Source organism: Pinus tabuliformis, chromosome 6 (assembly GCF_031772625.1).
Source record: "Pinus tabuliformis cultivar Carrire ecotype Pingquan chromosome 6, CPIR1, whole genome shotgun sequence".
In the NCBI taxonomy this organism is placed as follows: Eukaryota; Viridiplantae; Streptophyta; class Pinopsida; order Pinales; family Pinaceae; genus Pinus; species Pinus tabuliformis.
Genome location: NC_142292.1, coordinates 1,351,008,575 through 1,351,026,373, shown reverse-complemented (window position 1 = coordinate 1,351,026,373; position 17,799 = coordinate 1,351,008,575). Strand labels below are relative to the sequence as shown.

The 17,799-nt window shown below is 37.6% G+C and overlaps 1 protein-coding gene across 1 annotated transcript; it reads right to left on the bottom strand.

Moving 5' to 3' along the window:
- Positions 1 to 12,409: 12,409 nt before the first annotated feature.
- Positions 12,410 to 13,684, bottom strand: LOC149263637 (uncharacterized). The gene is made up of 3 exons (XM_089388215.1): positions 13,237 to 13,684; positions 12,898 to 13,073; positions 12,410 to 12,772 (listed from the first exon to the last, which is right to left on the bottom strand). The coding sequence occupies exons 1-3, from the start codon at positions 13,642 to 13,644 to the stop codon at positions 12,640 to 12,642; spliced, it is 717 nt and encodes a 238-aa protein (XP_089244341.1). The 5' UTR covers positions 13,645 to 13,684; the 3' UTR covers positions 12,410 to 12,639.
- Between the last annotated feature and the right edge of the window lie 4,115 nt (positions 13,685 to 17,799).

Genomic DNA, 17,799 nt, shown 5'->3' with positions numbered 1-17,799 from the left:
TTTTCCTTCTTGTTTTCGGGGCTGCTCTAGCTGCTGAATTGCTTCCACCCGTGCGGGATCAATTCGGATGCCATCTTTGGAAATGATATGTCCCAGCAATTTGCCTTCACTCATGGCAAAAAGACTCTTTTTCGGGTTCAAGGAAATGCCATATTTTCTGCACTTTTGAAACATTTAGTTAAGTGAAATAGATGCTCTTCATCTGATTTGGAAAACACGGTTAGATCGTCAAGATACACAACTAAAAATACATCCTTTTCATTAGCGAAAGCCATATCCATAGCTCGCTGAAATGTGGCACCCGCATTTTTCAACCCAAATGGCATTTTGGCGTAGTGAATTTTCCCCATGGTGTAGTGAAGGCTGTCTTATCACGGTCATCCTCGTGCACTAAAATCTGATTGTACCTGGAGTATCCATCAAGCAATGATATTCTTGAAGGCCCACTACCCGCTGCAATATGTGGTCCATTTTAGGCAGCGGATAGTTGTCCTTTAGCGACACTTTGTTTAAATTTCTGAAGTCTATGCACAAGCGAATCTCTCGGTCTTCTTTCTCACAGGCACTAGGTTGGAGATCCAATCTGAAAAGCGAATGGGAACTATGATTCCGGACTTGTAGAGCCTATTGACCTCTTTCTCAATCAAAGGCAGCAACTTGGGATTGATCCTCCGCAACTTTTGCCGAAAAGGCTTTTGATTTGGCTTTATAGGAATAGTGTGCTGGACGATGCTTGTATCATATGTCTTTAAGTCTGAATAATCCCAAGCAAAGACATTAGAATAAGATGACAATAATCTGATATATTGACTTTTTACCTTGGGTGGTAATGCTTTAGATAACTTGACCATCCTTGGATTGTCAGCTGTCCCGAGATTCACATCTTCAACACCTTCATCCGTTTGCTTCAAGGTTGGCTTGCGGGCCACATCATCTTGATCAAATAATTCTTCTAAAGGAATCAAACCTTTTGGAATATAATTATCTTTCAGCTGCAAAACATCCATTTGATTAACTCCTTCAGGTTCTATGTCAATTGAGATTTCTTCAAATTTACCTTCTCCATGCAAGAAATCTTTGATCTCCTCGTCATCTTGAAACACTTGCCAACATCTTTGATTATCTGGGACTGTAGGACGGTGCTTTACATAGATTTCGAACTTGTTGCTTGAATTCATTGGTATCTTTAAATTACTTGCTGCCTTTGCCAATGCATCCGCCACACCGTTTTGAATTCGGGGCACACAAGTCAAAGTATGTTCTGAAAACCGCTTCAAAATATCTAGGACAGCATTGCGATAAGCCCGCATACGAGGGTGTTTGGCTTGAAATTCCCCTTTCACTTGTTTGATAACTAATTCGGAGTCGCCATAAACCGCTATCTTCTTTGCTTTCAATTTGCGAAGGATTTTCAAACCAGCAATAAGAGCCTCATATTCCGCTTCATTATTTGAACAATCAAATGCTAATTTATAAGAACACACCCGTACCTTGCTTGGAACTTGGTTTTGGACTGAAAATGGACTTCGAATCCATACACCTATGCCAGCTCCATCGCTGCCCACTGCACCATCAAAATCCATGGTCCAAAGACCCTCTTCATCATCTTCTAGGTGCTGAAAATCTGATGTTGTTGCAGTGGCGATTTGCTGCCCATTTGTTTCAGCAATTGACCTTATGACAGCAGTCCTTTCTTCACTTTCCGTTCTCAATACTTCTCTGAAATTTTCTGCAATGCCTGGGATATCTTCTACCTGAACTAGCTGACTATCTATATCATTTAAATTTTCCGCAAACAAAACAAAAGATTCTAAATCTGTTTGTACATAATTTACAGGATGATTTACTGGCTTTTCCTTGCTAGTAATCATATACTTCATCTTTTGCTCTCGGTACACCTTTCTCATTTGGCCAAACACCGGAATAGTAGCATATGAAAAATCAAGCTGAAGTGTACCCTTTAGCTTAGCTCCCCATGACCTTGAGAGCAGCATGCCAAACCGTGGAGGAATGTCCGCCACCACAACATCCATCAAAAGATTCTTTGCTGGGATTTGATCTAGACTCACAACCAAATCTTTAATCAAACCGATGCATCTCACCCGGCTGGAATCAAATGAGTATAGATCATGGTACTTTCTGGTAATGTCAAGTCCCAACTTCTCCATAATCGCCTTAGGCATTAGATTGTGTGATGCTCCCGAATCAAACATGGCGTTGTGAAGAATAAAATCATGAATTCTCAAACTGATATAGAATGGAGGAACATCACTTTCGGGAGACATTTAGAGCTGGCCCAAAGATCAATTCCGGCTGGTCATCCTCTACGTTCACCGATCTAACATTGGGTCAATGTTGAACACTTTAGAAATTTGTGCACGATATGTACTGTTCTTCATGACTTCTGTCAATGGAATGGTCAATTTCAATTTTGCAACTTCATTCTCAATGCTGAATGCTTGACTCTTTTCACCTTCCTTTGCCGGATTGTCTCGTTTTTCTGCTCTATCTTTGGGTACATTTGATGGCTGATCCATCTTGTTTGCTGGAACTGTTTGAGTTGATGAAGGATCCATGATTTCTTTACCTTTTCTCTGTGGAACAGCAGCACCATTTTTTGCCAAGTTTTCCGCCTTCTTTTGAATCGGATGTATGGGAATTGTCTGGTTTCTCAATTGTCTCTGCTGTCCTTGCTGAGCTGATAAAGCGTGTAAGTAACCTCTTTGATACTCTTCTGACTCTTCTTGAAGTACAACATCATTAGAAAGAATGTAATGCTCATCTTGAGGTGTATAAGCATTACTTACCAGCTCTTCTTCTTCGTGATGATGTATGTGGGCAGATCATCGGGAGGTGAAAAAGTGATTTTCTTCACCCACACCTTCACCTTCATCTTCTGATTCTTGAGTGACATAATTTTGCTGAAATGGAGGTTGGATTGGTTGCTGCACGGCCGCTTCTTGTGCTCGTGATTCCCGCTGCTTGATTCTATATTGGGGCTGCTGTTGTTGACCTCTGAAATTTGGGTTTCGAACTTGAGGTTCCGGTTTGCCAAGACTAAGATTTTGGAATGCCTTTTTCATCTCTTCCACTGTCCGAAGAACTTGAGAAGTGGATGCTGCCTCTTCTTTGATTGTGACCTTCTTCTCCGCTTTCATTCTTGCCCTTTTGTCATTCAAATTAGCCTCCACACTGACTGCAATTTTCTGCATTTCCTCCAAGGTAGAAGGATCTCGGTCCCGCAGTGAGTAGGCCATCTCCGGATCGAAACCATCTGGGAACTTAAGCAATGCAGACTTTCTTGATGGTTTCAAATCATCGGGTATAGCGTTATACACTGAATTAAATCTGATGATATAATCTTGAACCGACTCACCCGGATTTCGCTTGAGGTTGTTGTACTCGGCATTGATTTGCAGCGGGTCTTTCCTTATTTCCCATCGGTCCAAGAATTGATTCTCGAGTGCTTCTAAGGTGGTGATGCTGTTAGCTGCCAACCCTCTGAACCATTTTCTTACTTCTCTGGCAAATGTTTGCACGAACAACCGCATGGTAACATCTTCTTCATCTAACTCATATAGATCAAAGAAAGTGGACATTTTATCGATATGTTGCTGTGCTGTAATACTTTGCGGAGTGCCATCAAACATGGGAATTTTGCTTTGGTAATCAGCAGGCATATCATGAAGATTAGCAGGCAATACAAGTGGGGCAAAACGGGCTGCCATTTTTCTAGGTAATGTGGGTCTTGGAGTAGCAGGCGGAGTAGGTGTGGCAGTATGAGGAGTAAGAGGAGGAGAAGTAGTATGTGAAACCGAAGGCGAAACAACTGTAGATGGGGGATGAGTAACTATGGGAGTGATGGCAATATAAGGGGGATTTGACTGTTCATGCGCCGTGATAGAGGATCCAATATGACCAGAGATATTTTCAAGGAAATCAACAAGAGTTGTAGCTTGTACACGTGTCTGGAGATTCCTCAAAATGAAATTTTCAACTAATTTATTATGCCTCTCAAATTCAATGGCCGCTGCAAAATCAGGATTAGGAACTAGAGTAGCAAGTGCACTTTCAGATTTAGCTTTAAACAACGACAACTCAAAACTTTCATCGAAATCAAGATCTTCAAGATACTCAAAAATAGCTGGGCATGAATTAGATCTAACAATTGGTCTTGGACCAGTAGCCAGCTTGTTTTCACGGATAGACTAGGAAAGGAAAAACCGCTCAGCCGTATGGAAACTCTTAGCCCATCATTCGAAGCTTAGAGTCCATAATGATACTGGGATAAAGATGTCACTGAAGTGAGGGTTTCAGAAGCTCACGGAGATTGACTGAAGCAGCGTTTATCTACTAACGCTGATGTAAAACAAGAGCATGTTCAAAGGATACCTGGCGTGACTTCAAGCTCCGTCTAAGACTTGCGAAACACACACATCAATACACAAACAAGTTTGTTCTTCCCCAGTATGGTCGCCAGTATGTTTAAATTTCCGAAATTTCACCTAGGCTGAGATAGACAAATCTCAAGGCTACATCAAACCATTACACCTCGTAGCTAGCCCTACGAGGAAGGAGAAGGCTCTCTCCGGTCAGACTCAAGGTATTTTCTCAATGGGGTGAGCTGACCAATTAGGATCAAAGATATTAGGCTAGTAAACTGATAAGGAGGGTTGATTTAAAGTTTTTTGGGGTTTTTGGTGGCAATTGGAGGGAGTGCAATTCAGGGTGCGGGGATTGGGCTCAGTTTTTGCAGGGGGGTCTTTGGGGCAAGGTAGGAACTTGTGCTGATGCCTTTGGCTTGGATGAGTGATCAGGGAAGAAAGAGAGGGGGGCTAAAGAGGGCAAACAAGGACTTTGAATCCTCTTTAGACAGTGGAAAACATCAATATTAAACAAAATTGAAAGCTGAGCATGTAAACATGAGTTCAAACTTTATCACTTCTTTTGTTTAATCAGCAGCAATAGATTAAGAGATGTAACACATAAACAAACTTACAGTAACAAGTAGGAGACACACCGTCAACACAATGATCCACAAGAATCCACAATGAAGTCTGCAAAACCCTGGCCTTCCTTTTTTCTCAAATTGCAGAGATACAAGTAAAATATACAATAGGAGCTTCTCCCTCAAGAGTCCAACCATCAAAATGAGGATGAGAAGGCATCATATAGCTGATCTAACTCCTTTCCCCACCTCTAGGGGTCGAGCTCAGCTTCCTAGGAGCAGTTTGAACTAATTCTAAACTAAGAACTAGATAATAGGCAGTCAAAACAACTTGCCTCTAAAACTTAGGAAACTAATCCATGCATTAAATTTTCACTATTTACATCAAAGAAAGTTCTAGAAGTGTCAAAGGAGAGTAAATGCATCCATGTTCCATGAAAATTACACCAAAGTTTCTTATTTACATGCCCAAAAGTCATCCAAGAGTAAAAACAGTGTTTTGCTGGCCGAAATGGTCAAATGTGGCAATTTTCCCTGAGTGGTCGCGCCCCTGATCCTGAGTGGGCGCGCCCCTTTGCAGCTCTGGTTGAAGGACTTCCCGGTGTCCAAATTAGGTGCAAGATAGCTCGTTGGAAAGGTCTGGGAGTCTACTTTCTAACCCAAGTAGAATTTCTGAATTTGGAGTTGATTTGGCCCCTCAAAAATCATTTCTCCCAAGGCAGCTTTCTGCAACTCAAAAAAGGGGTAGAAAGTCAAAATTTGCATGTATTTTGAGCTTTTGGAGGCCCAAATCTCCATAAAATTTGAAACCCATCCATATCCAAGTGTATTTTGTAATGCAAAATCCAAATATGTAGAATTTTCCTCAATCTGAGCTATCCCCATGAGTGGTCGCGCGGGGGGTGAGACCACTCAAATGACCAAAACCTGTAAAATGCCAAAAAATACCAAAAATGCCTCAAAATCCTCAAAATTTCTTGTGTTTGCTGCTGGGAGGATACTAATGAGTATCATGGTGTGTGAGTGATGCCTCAGCCAAGATACGGAGTGGGTTGGCCTTCTTCTTCCTCCCAAGGGCCTCGGTCAACCTTCTTTGGACTATTTTCAACTTTGCTTTACAAACATGCATCCTAGCCCAATAGTGGTTTTTCATGTTCCTCAGCAGCCTCTTGTCTTGGTTGGCCTTCGCCAACAGCCTCTCCAAATGTGCATTGACCCGGATAAGCATGGACTCCCGGTCAGCAGGCAATGGGTCACCGGGCCTCCTACGGTTCAAAGTTCGATCACTGCGGATCCTCCATAGCTCATCAAGTTCTTTTTCTTCTTCTAATTGTTTGGTGCGCTGTTCTAGATAAGTGATGGTCCATTGAGCCATTTGGAGCTTTTGCTGCAACACGAGGTTCTCCTCCTCTCTCTGCCTGATAATCTCATAAAAATTTGAAGAAGGAGATCGGGCATCACGACCAATGAAATCATCATGTGTATCACCAGCTCTCTCATCCTCAATCATGGGCTGCTTGCCCTCCCGTACTGCCTCTGCTGATGAAGAATGCGAGGCCCCTTCCACCTGGTGTGGAGATAACACTCGCTGATCTGAAGAAGATGACGAGACCCCTTCCACCTGCTGTGGAGAAAATACTCGTCGAGCTGCTGCAAATAAGGTCCTAGGACCTCTCTGATAGGTGACCCGAGGTGAAGAAACCATGTGTCTCGGAACAATAATCTCGGGCTGGTGTGATGGACCTCCCTCCTCATAAATGGTCTCTGGCTCTGGCTGTGGCTGTGTAAAGAAATCCCGAGAAATGAAGTCTGCCCATGCAATGCCCTGCTGAGTCAACTGATGGGCAACAATAAGCTGGATAAGACCGTGATGGCACAAACTTCGATACTGTTGAGCTGGAGACCGCCTCTGGAACACTGACACCATCCTCTGAATATCATGGAAAAAGAAAACCGGGATGTTCATCATCCTCACCCGGGTGAAGTGCATCAGCAAGCGAATGTGATAAGAGAAAACCCGAGAAAATCTCCCCTCGCATGTGAAGTAGTGCATGATAAGCTGCATAATAGAAGCATACTCCGCCCGGAGGAACCTGAAAGGAAAGATCCCCGACAAATGACTCATGAATGCTGGCCTGACATATGGCTCGAAATATACATAGTCCAGCATCTTGCGCTTTGACCACACCTCACCCACATTGGGTATCCCGGTAGCCTCTGAAATCATCTCAGGAGAGAACACAAAATTCACCCCTGCAAGAGTGACCTGCCCGTCATGAAGGTGCAAAACAAATAATCGGGCCAACTCCCTGTGGTGCTGAATCTGGGCCAGTCTCTCACAAAACTCCAGACATGACATGTACAGGAAAAAAGTCACTGCCAAAGGGCAAGCCTGTAACTCTGCTAGAGAAGTGGGCTCTTCTCTCTTATGATGACCACCTTTGCCACCCTTCCGAGGCCTTTGTACCTCAGACTCCGAAGAAGAAGACCGGTCATCACCTTGCTCATTAGTTTCAGTGGTTGACATGATGTTATTGAGCAAGGTGGAGAAAAAGAACACAACTGATTGCTGCCCTGCCTACAAAATGCTGAGAAGTATGCTGTTTTCAAGGGGAAAAAAATCATGAAGGAAATGTTAGGGGTGGGGACTTTTAATAAGGAAAGGGAAATATATAAAAACAGGGAATTTAAAGGACTGATTCACAAAATATCAAACATGTTCCTCATCTCTTATCATTTGGAAATCATTTGCAAATAAATATTTTATTAGGGAAAATATGTGTAATGATCACCAAGGGAAAGGACAATATATATATTTTTTTTAAACATGGGGTAAAGGACAGCATGATCATAGGGGTATGGGGTAGCATCAATCATTAGCATCAACAGGCTGCTCCTTTAATTTGTCTTTGAATGTACTTTATAAGCATACTCTGTTTTTTCAAGTTTATGTGCTTTTGATGCTAAGGGGAAACAAAGCATTAGTTTGTATTTGTCATGATGGAAAAAGGGGCTTTAGTTACATGTTGACAAAAGGGAAGAGGGATTTCAATTGCACTGGGATTTTTAGGGAAGGAATAGAGCAATTGAACTGGGATTTTAATGAAGGGAAAAGTAGGGAAAACAAAGTTTAAAATTGGGGAGATGCAACAATTGTTCCTGTCCAAACCCTATCACAGCAAACTGTCCATTTTGAGCATCATGTACAGCTGTATATTGTTGATTTTGGCATGAATGTTTACACAGCATCCTTGCCTCAGATTTTTACACAACAATATGTCTTTTTGCTCTTGTAGTGGCTAGGCTATGGCATGGTAATACTTGACTCTGTTTTTGTGGTGAGCATGCACATGCATTTGCCATATATATATATACTCTTTTCTTTTTCATAACATTTCTTTTTACCTTTGCTGTGTTTTTATATATCTTTTGTCTTATTAACTGCTGTGTGATAATGCTTTAGGGTTTGAGTAGGGTATATAGGCATTAGGGTTTGGGAAGGAAAGATAGGCATTAGGGTTTTAGGAATTTTGGGATGGGATTTTGAGATAAAAGAGAGAGACACACTGACATTTGTGAACCAAAATGGGAAACCAAGGAGGGAAAAAGGAATTATAAACCTTGAAAAACAAACATAACCCTAGCATAATGCCTACAACACAAACAATCATTCCTATCCTTTCTCCATGCATTTTTTTCTGTGATAACATACATATCAAGCCCATGAATTCATATCTCTAGCTTTCAAATGTATAAAGAGACCCTAACTCGACCGATTGAGTGAATGAGAGAGAGTTTGGGTCGATTTTGGAGGTTCTTGGGCAAATCGGCCTGAGTGGTCGCGCCCCCGTGCTGAGTGGTCGCGCCCCTGCTGAGTGGTCACGCCCTTGTAAATTTACACAACAAAAATTGCGCTGAGTGGTCGCGCCCCACCCAAGTGGTCGCGCACCCTGCCTGAGTGGTCGCGCACCAGGCAAATACCCAATTTTGCTGCAAATCGCCTTCTTCGACCTCTCAAGTGTGTTTGCTTGCTCTCAAATGCATAATGAGGCTCCTTAGAGGGAAATTTGGCCTTTATATGCCCAAATTTGAAAAAATTAACTCACCAAACCCACTTTGTAATGTTTTTGCTTTGGCATTCATTTTAACACTGTTTTTGAGTTCATTTTGTCCTGATTTTGGCCTTTTGAATGTTTTAACTCCGTTCTTTTTGCAGGTTAGCCATCTGAGGGATGCTAGTGAGGAGACCAGGGTTATTGCCGGCATTTTGGAGAATTTTGAAAATTTTCTTTATTTTTGCAAATTTCACATGACCTTGGGTTTAAAAACAAGAGTTTTTAAAACCAAGGTATAAATGAACTGCAACTGATGAAAAATATTAATGAAACATATGTACATGCTTCCTTCTGGTTTGCTGGGCACATGAACCTTTGACTCATGACCTTGCAGTGATTTTTGACTTAAAACCCTAGACCTAAGACTTTGGGATCTCAAGACCAAAATAAACAAGTATAACACAAGCTCATTAAATGACATGACCTGCTCCAGCAAAACCAAGAAGGGAACAAAAGACCAGCTCCTCCATCAGTGTTATGGCATGCCTAATGGGATGCAAGACTGACACTGATGAGACACCTACTTATGCAAAATGCAAAGAGCTTTTGATCACCGATGGAGGGCTCAAGACCGACACTAACAGACCATATTCTTATTATTCATGTTTTTTATCATTCAACACTATTACATTGTCACTTTACATTCAAAATTTTTATTTCATCATTTTTCATCATTAAAGTTATTAACAATATTTATCATCTAAACAAAGTGAGGTAACTAAGAAAATTTAAAATTAAAATGACTAGATTAATCTAAGACATATTTAACATATTTAAAATGATTATATTACTATTAGATGAATTTACATATTATTGATCAAATTAATCACATGTTCGTTAGATTTTCTTCGACCGCACACAACCGGAGCAAGCCTAGATCCATCTTAACTTTGGATCTATCAAGCGCTGAGAGGGATCAAATCTCTCGAGTTGCAAGCCTTTCCTGAAGTTTTTCACTCAAAAAAGAGGTTTGCACCTAGAGATATTTGATCTCTCTCGGCGCTTGATAGATCCAGAATTAAGATGGATCTAGGTTGGTCTTAGTAGTAGTCATATATTAAAAATTGAGATTTATTTCAAAAGTAGTTATGTCATTTCTACCTTTTAATTAAATTAATTGATTAGAAAAAATGTAATATGAACATGAGTAATGGTGGTTTGAGCATATGTATTACTAAACCATAGTATTGACCTGTGGTATTATGGAAAAAACCTATTTACAACTTAAGAATCTCCATAATAAAGTGGGAATGAATCTCCATGGTTAAGAATCTTCTACATGGTTTTTTAAATGTATATATGTTTAAATCATATATTAATTCTTTTGATAATTATTAAATAAATTAAAATGAAGCGATAATTTAGTTATTTTTATGATTTTTTTAACATTTTCAATGTGAGATGTATGTAAGTGTTTTGATGCCTATGGTTATTTACCACATTTAATTTATATGGATGCAACTCAGCCATAACACAACCATATAAATTAAATATTTGGTAAATGTAGATGGACATCAATCCATGATAAGTATCAAAACACTTATTTACTGATACATTTCACTTGGCCAATATTTAAAAAAACATAAAAATTAACTAAAAGATCCATCTTAAATATGGATCTAACATGGGCTGAGAGGGATCAAATTTCTTTTCTTTGCCAATATTTTAAAAAACAAAAAAAATTGACTAAAAGATCCATCTTAAATATGGATCTAACACGAGCTGAGAGGGATCCAATTTCTTCATGTGTAATTTTGTTTTATGAGCCCACATTATTTAAATGTAAATTTATGTATTTATTTAATTTTTTTAATTTTTAGAATTAAAAAAAGAAATTTGGCCGACATGAACAAAAATTCAACTTTGATGATGGACAAACATCCTTGCACATCATACTCGGTTGTAGAATTGAGTCTCTAGGCTCAATTATAACTTTAATTTAAATTATTATTCTTATTAATTATAAAAATAATATATATATGTAACAAGATCTTTCACCCAATTTTAAGTATGTACATGGTTAATGTATGGATAGACTTTATTACAGTATGATGGGTCAATATTATAACTTATCACTACAACATGCCCGAAAAAACATAACTCATTTCATATAAAACTTGTCAACTCATTTCATATGATACTTGTTGATGTGACATTTTTTAATTAATCAACTTAATTAAAAGGGTAAAAAGGGTATAACTACTTTTGAAATAATTCTCAACACTTCGATTTGTGACTACTAATAATATTCTAAAATATTTAGGGAGGTTAAGTTCCTACCATCCATTTAATAATTAAAATGATAATTAATTTAAAATTCTGGAAACTCTATTCAAAAATAGACATACTTATCCACATAATTAATGTAATTATCTCCCAATTTAAAATAATTTTAGCATTTTAAACAGTATTAAAAACCAATACTCAACTAACCCCTGGATTAAATAAACTCTGATATACTTATAAATTCTCTAGATTAAATAAGCTCTAGTAGATTCATATAATCCAGATCTAGTATACTCATAGGTTATGGATAAAGATTAAACCTAACATATTTTATAACAACTACATCTATATAATTCTTACTATTAAAAAATGTGTTATTTACCAATAAATATAAAAGTTCGATGTTCTCAATATAATTCCATACATAATCTTTATTTTATATTTAATTATGCAGGAAAATATACATGTGGATTTTTTAATCTTTCAAAAGAAAATCAGATATATTGAATCTCAATCTACATGTCTACAAAGGACATCAATAGTGAGGCATTAGAAGCACAAGAATATGTAACATTAAGGCTTCTATATGTAAATACATTATCACTCATAAAAATGGATTTCACCATTTCTAGAAATACTACCATTTATTTCCCTATTTTGGAAATCACATGTCCATCATGTGTCAAGTTTGGCAACCAACCAATCTTTGTTTTTGCCTGCTTGTACCAGCAATAACATTTTCATTTATGTGAGAAACGGCACAAAGACATGGAGACCATATGGCGACAAACACAGGCAGTGTAGTCCATCTTTCCTCAATGATCAACCAGAAGGAAATCAGTGGTGGGGAATTTTATATATACCTCTCCATTTTTGTTTAAATATGTTCTAGATAGTCCACCAATGCTAGTTCACTGTGAACAGCCTAGAAACTTCGATTGTCAAAGGTGCCAAACCTATTGCATTAACTAAACAGATGAGTGGAAGGAAAAGGGAAATGCCAAAAAAATTCAAGTCTCCACAATTGACAATTCAATTTTGATATGATAAAATAGTGCAACAGTATGAGGATTGCCAACGAGCGATGTGGTAACATATCAGAAATAATTACCAATGAGAAGGAAAGCATAATTGAATTACTCATTTGCCAAAATTGCTTTAGTCATTTACGAATGGGAAAGAAAGCAAAATTGAATTAGTTAAAAAAGCGTTAATGAGAATGTGGCATCTACCGTGAAATCTGAGGGATTGGCACTTAAAATCTACATATGTGCAAAATCAGATAACTAAAGCCTAACTTCACGACTTATTCTTCTTGTTGTTGCTTCATTATTTATAGACCGTATAGCTTCAAGCAGCAGCAGATACAGATCCAACATAAGTCGTAGTTGACACAATCTGCAAATCAGCAGGACCATCTTTTTTATCCTCATCCTCCTCTTCGGAATTCCATAAGAAATGAGCACAAGATGCAAGAACATAGCTGCAGAAATCAAGACACGGTTGGTCAACTTAAATTTAGCTTATGAGGTGTAAACACAGGACTATAATAGAGGAGCGTAAACACAGAACTATAATAGAGGAGCGGAAGCGAAGTTGGACCCTTACCAGTCATCAGAGGAAGCCAAGCTCAGTGCTTCATCGAAGCTAGCTTGGGCCCTAGCTCTATCCTTATGTGTTTCCCATATGAAATTTGCATAGAGTGAAACAACTTCTGCATCTCCAGGACTTGCCAATATGGCCATTTTATAGTATTGCTCTGCTTTCTCCATATCATGTTGCACCTAACATACATACAGATCAATATAATCACAGCTGTAAATAAATCAAATCCAATATTTCAGCCCATGTTTCTCAAAACCTACTGGAAAAATGATAACTTAATGCTAACTATTTAATGACAGGAATAATACAACATCATCTGAACCATAAGTCAAAATTGGTAACCTCATGCAGAAACTTGGCGTAGTTGCTGAGAAGAAGTGGGTTGCCAGGATTTGCTTCCAGTAAAGTTTGATAATACATATCTCTGCTGCTCTTCGAATTCTGATCATCGTCTGCTTCGCAGTCTCCTTCTCTTGTTCGAATGCACGGGCTTCTAGTCATATAGTTACTCTCAAACACATGGGCAACTCTGCGACTGCTGGAAGTGCAGAACAATGGCAATCCATTTGGGCCATCCATAAGGTGTGGATGGCGATTGGAATTGGCATATCTTGAAATGTGATATACAGATGTCTCCAAATTCCAAATGGGTGGATCCAGTTCTGTTCGGACGCTTCCCTTGATGGACTCGGAATGGGAAAAAACAGAACCGATGAACAACGAGTTAGGATAACTTCTGAGCAGCAGCATTTTGGGTGCAGATAACAACCTTAAATTATTGCATGGAGAATTGATTCGTAGTAATTAAAATAAATTGGACTTGTGCTCAATACATATGCAATGCTGGTTAGACATCACCTTCCTTGAAAGTTGCATTTCCCCATGGGCTTTTACGGGGTCATTGCGGGCAAGTTATAATGACATGGCAAAGAAATGATGGATGCAAAAGACGACACACGCGATTCCAAACCAGCCTTTCACAATCGATCAGTTTATGACTGCTCCTTTATGTCACACCGATGGGAATGCAAAAATCAAAATTTAGAAACTCGCTTCCGATTTCACACAGCCCCGTACTGGCACGCTAATTTGGCAACCAATATATATGGATCTATCGCTCCATTAATGAGCGAAGCAGTATAGTTAATTTATTCTCTTTAACCAAATACATTATCGAAAGGTCAGTATACTGACCCTATAAGTTATTTATTCTATTTAACCAATTACATTATCGAAAAAGTGACATATACTGACCCTCGAGCGATAGCCATCGAAAAAGTGACATATACTGCCCCTCGAGCGATAGCTGTTGTGCAGTTTCATTGGCACATTCTTTTATTTTATTTGCTCATCAATGTTAAGTTGTGACTCGGTTCCTCATACAGAGACCTGTAAATTGATCTCACTGTTAGTTGTACATGGAAGAACCAACTCTATAGTTTACTTCTCTACAAACAAAAAAATATAATTTGATATAAAGATTGCCTTGAAGTCAAAGTCTTCCCTTACTTGTTCGCCCCCCTTTATTTATGACCTATTCAACCCACCAGCTTTGACGCTGCTTCGGTAGATCGAACTTCATGGATGTTTTTCTCAGCTTCTCCGAACTTCCTCGAGGATATTCTTATAGGATAATTGACTCTAGTGTCTCCTTAGGAGAATGGCCACATAGTAATCTTCTTAACGTCATAAAGTTCTTCCATTCTTCCATGAATGGGAAGAATAGGTATATAGTTCTTTCATTCTTCGAGGAATGGGTATATAGGAATCTTCATTAAAGAATGGACATTTTCATTCATTAATCTACGAATGGGTATATAGTTCTTTCATTTTTGAAGAATGGGTATATATGAATTTTTATTGAAGAATGGACATTCTTCATAAGAAATTTGATTATAGTAATTTATATTTAGATATATATGTGAGATATTATAATAAAATTTTGGGTTAAAATGAAAAATTTATATATTAATGGTTATGAAAATTCAAGTTAGTTTGTATTAGATTTTAAAAATTTAATGTGTAAAGATGATAAAGGAAATGGAAAATATGTATATTCTAAATTAAATAAATAAATAATTATAAGTATTATCTTAATAAGATGGGGAATAATGAAGAAGCTCAACGAAGATTTGTTGTCTTAGATATGTTTCTTTAGAAAATCACTTCTAACATTTAAGGTGATTGGGGAGCTAGTATGGGTATTTCATTGGAATAGTTTGCCACAATAGATCTTAAAATACAGAGAAAAGAATCGGATCTGCATTTCCTCAAACATTTATCCCAAATCATTTTCTCTTCTCTGTATATCAAAGTCCTGATGATGAGTCTTGCTCTAGACTCGAAACGTCGACAAAAAGAAAATGATGAATACTGTGGATTATCCGAATATAATCTCTCAAATACCTCTCCACAGAAACCTGCAATCCAAGATCTTAAAATATTTTGAATTTTTTATTGTGTTATGTTTTACGTAGATTCTAAATTCAACTTATTCGTGTAATGCAAGAAACATGACATAAACTAAAATCAAAATGAAAGAGACTAGCAAATAACACGCCATCCACACAATGAACATTAGATGTATCTTGGGAAAGCATGACATAGGAAAAACCTTGCTACAAGGTGAGACATATACTCTATTATTTTCTTAGTTATGTAATGAGAATACAAAGAAATGGGCATTCACTATGGAGTTGTCATGGGCATGATGACCAGTATGGCTTTATAGGATCATCTTATTCATCTATCATGCTTCATTATCCTACTCACAAAAGTTTTTCTTCATTATGGAATAGCAATCTATACAAGAATAATGGAACATTTTTCTTTCCTAGTGGCCTAGTATTTAACATAACCTAATAAGCCATTTCGGGTTATGATTGGGGTTTTTTGCATGCCCCAACCCCTCATTAATGTTAGGTTTTAGGACCCTATAAAATCTTCTTGAGATTACACACCTGACTAACTCCACATGTTTGAGTAATGGATGCAGAGATGACATCTACTCAGTACCATGGTGGTCAATATGATATAACAACTTGTGGGAGGAATAACATCCACATACAAAAACTAATTGAGGCAATCTTTGTGTCGTCATAAAGATCTCATAATGTAGAGCAATGTCCAGATATTGGGAGCTAAGCTCACAAAATTTTGAGAAAAAACATTCATTTAATAGCTGCAACATGCTTTGCAAGATTTTGGACCCTAAATCACCAAAGTGGGACCTACCCATAAAATGAGCCCTACAAGACAATAGCTCCAATTTTTCTCTACCTAAAAAGTTCCAAGATAGAGGAAAAATTTAGTAATGATACATTTTTTAATAGATCTCCTTATCAAGAATTTTGATCACAAAAATATTTTACTTAAGAGTTGTGAAATAATTTCCTCTACCTTCTCCATGGAGTACAATTTGGCTTTTCCTAGAAGTTTTCCTTTCAACCAAGCCTACCAATGTTCATACTGCCCCTATTTGTTTGTTCTAGACTTCTTTCATAAAACTATATCTTTTGTTAATTCTATCTATATTAAATTATTTTCATATGTAATTTTAAACCTTGTTGTGTTATGTTTTATTTATCTCATTTATGTATGTGATTGCATGCCTTTGTTTTTAATCACCTTTTTACCCTGTTTACTTTGCTTGCACTATTCATGCAAGTGCCATGTTCATTATGGGTGTCAAGGGCTTTTCAACAAGAGAATAAGGTAAGTTGTACATCAATGCTACACCATTTTATATCCAAGTTGGAAGGGTTCCTACTATAATAGCAACTACAAGAAACGTGAATTGGGAAGACATTTCGAAAGTGAAACAACTATAGTGTTATGTTGATTAGTGTTGTAGTGAGACATAAGATAACAACTACAATGCCATGGTTGGGGAAATGTCATTGAGATATTAAAAGTGTATACTGAGAAATAGAAAATAAGTTGTATAGACTAAAATTATGTGTAGTTGTTTGCAAAGGGCCTATGAGCCTTGTTTTCTTTGAGTAGAGAACAAACCATTAGGTTTGTGGGATTGAAGCATAGATTTGAAATATATAATTTTGTAAGATGGAAAGTCCAACAAATGAATTTCTAGCCATATATGTTAAGAAAAACCAACAAGAAAAGAAGAATATACCGAACAATTGAGATGGGTAGACTTGTAAATTTGAGAGGAGAAAATTGCACATTACATGTATAGAGTTGGCTTGAAGATGATGACCACACATTAGGAGCACCAACAAAAGAATATCATGTGAAGAAGAGACCTTAGATGAGGTAAAATGGTAAATATTTAGATTAGATACCTTGGAATAAATGCAAGGAACAATTTCAAAGGAAAACATAAAAAAACTGGCTAAAGAATAGACCCTTATAAATGGAAATAATTTGAAGACTTTAAAGGGGAAATGAAGGCACCTTAATGAGGAAAAGTTTATAATAGCATTGGAAATTTTTTTATTAGAATGGATACAATTCTTGTATCCCAAGGGAAAGAGAATAGAAAGTTGAAGAAGGAAAATAATGCAAAGAAATGGGAAATAATGTCAATGGAAAAGGAATAACAGATCACAGAAGTTAGGGGAATGCTACAAGAAAATATGTAGATTGAAGAAACCTTCTAAAAAATAAGAAAAAGAAGGCCTCCAAGAAGTTGATACCAATACATCCACTTTCCACATATTCCATGGTGGCCCAATTTGACATAGATCAAATTCTCTTCATTTGGTTTCAATCTTGCTATGGAGGATCTCTTGAATCCCCTCTAAGCATGACTTGGATCAGTTTCGAGTTTCATTCACCACAACTAGAACTTCCCATAAATCTCAAATAAATCACAATTTATACTGTGAACTATACACAATCTATAAAATTCCTTAGTTCCTAAGCTTAATTCGCTTTAACACA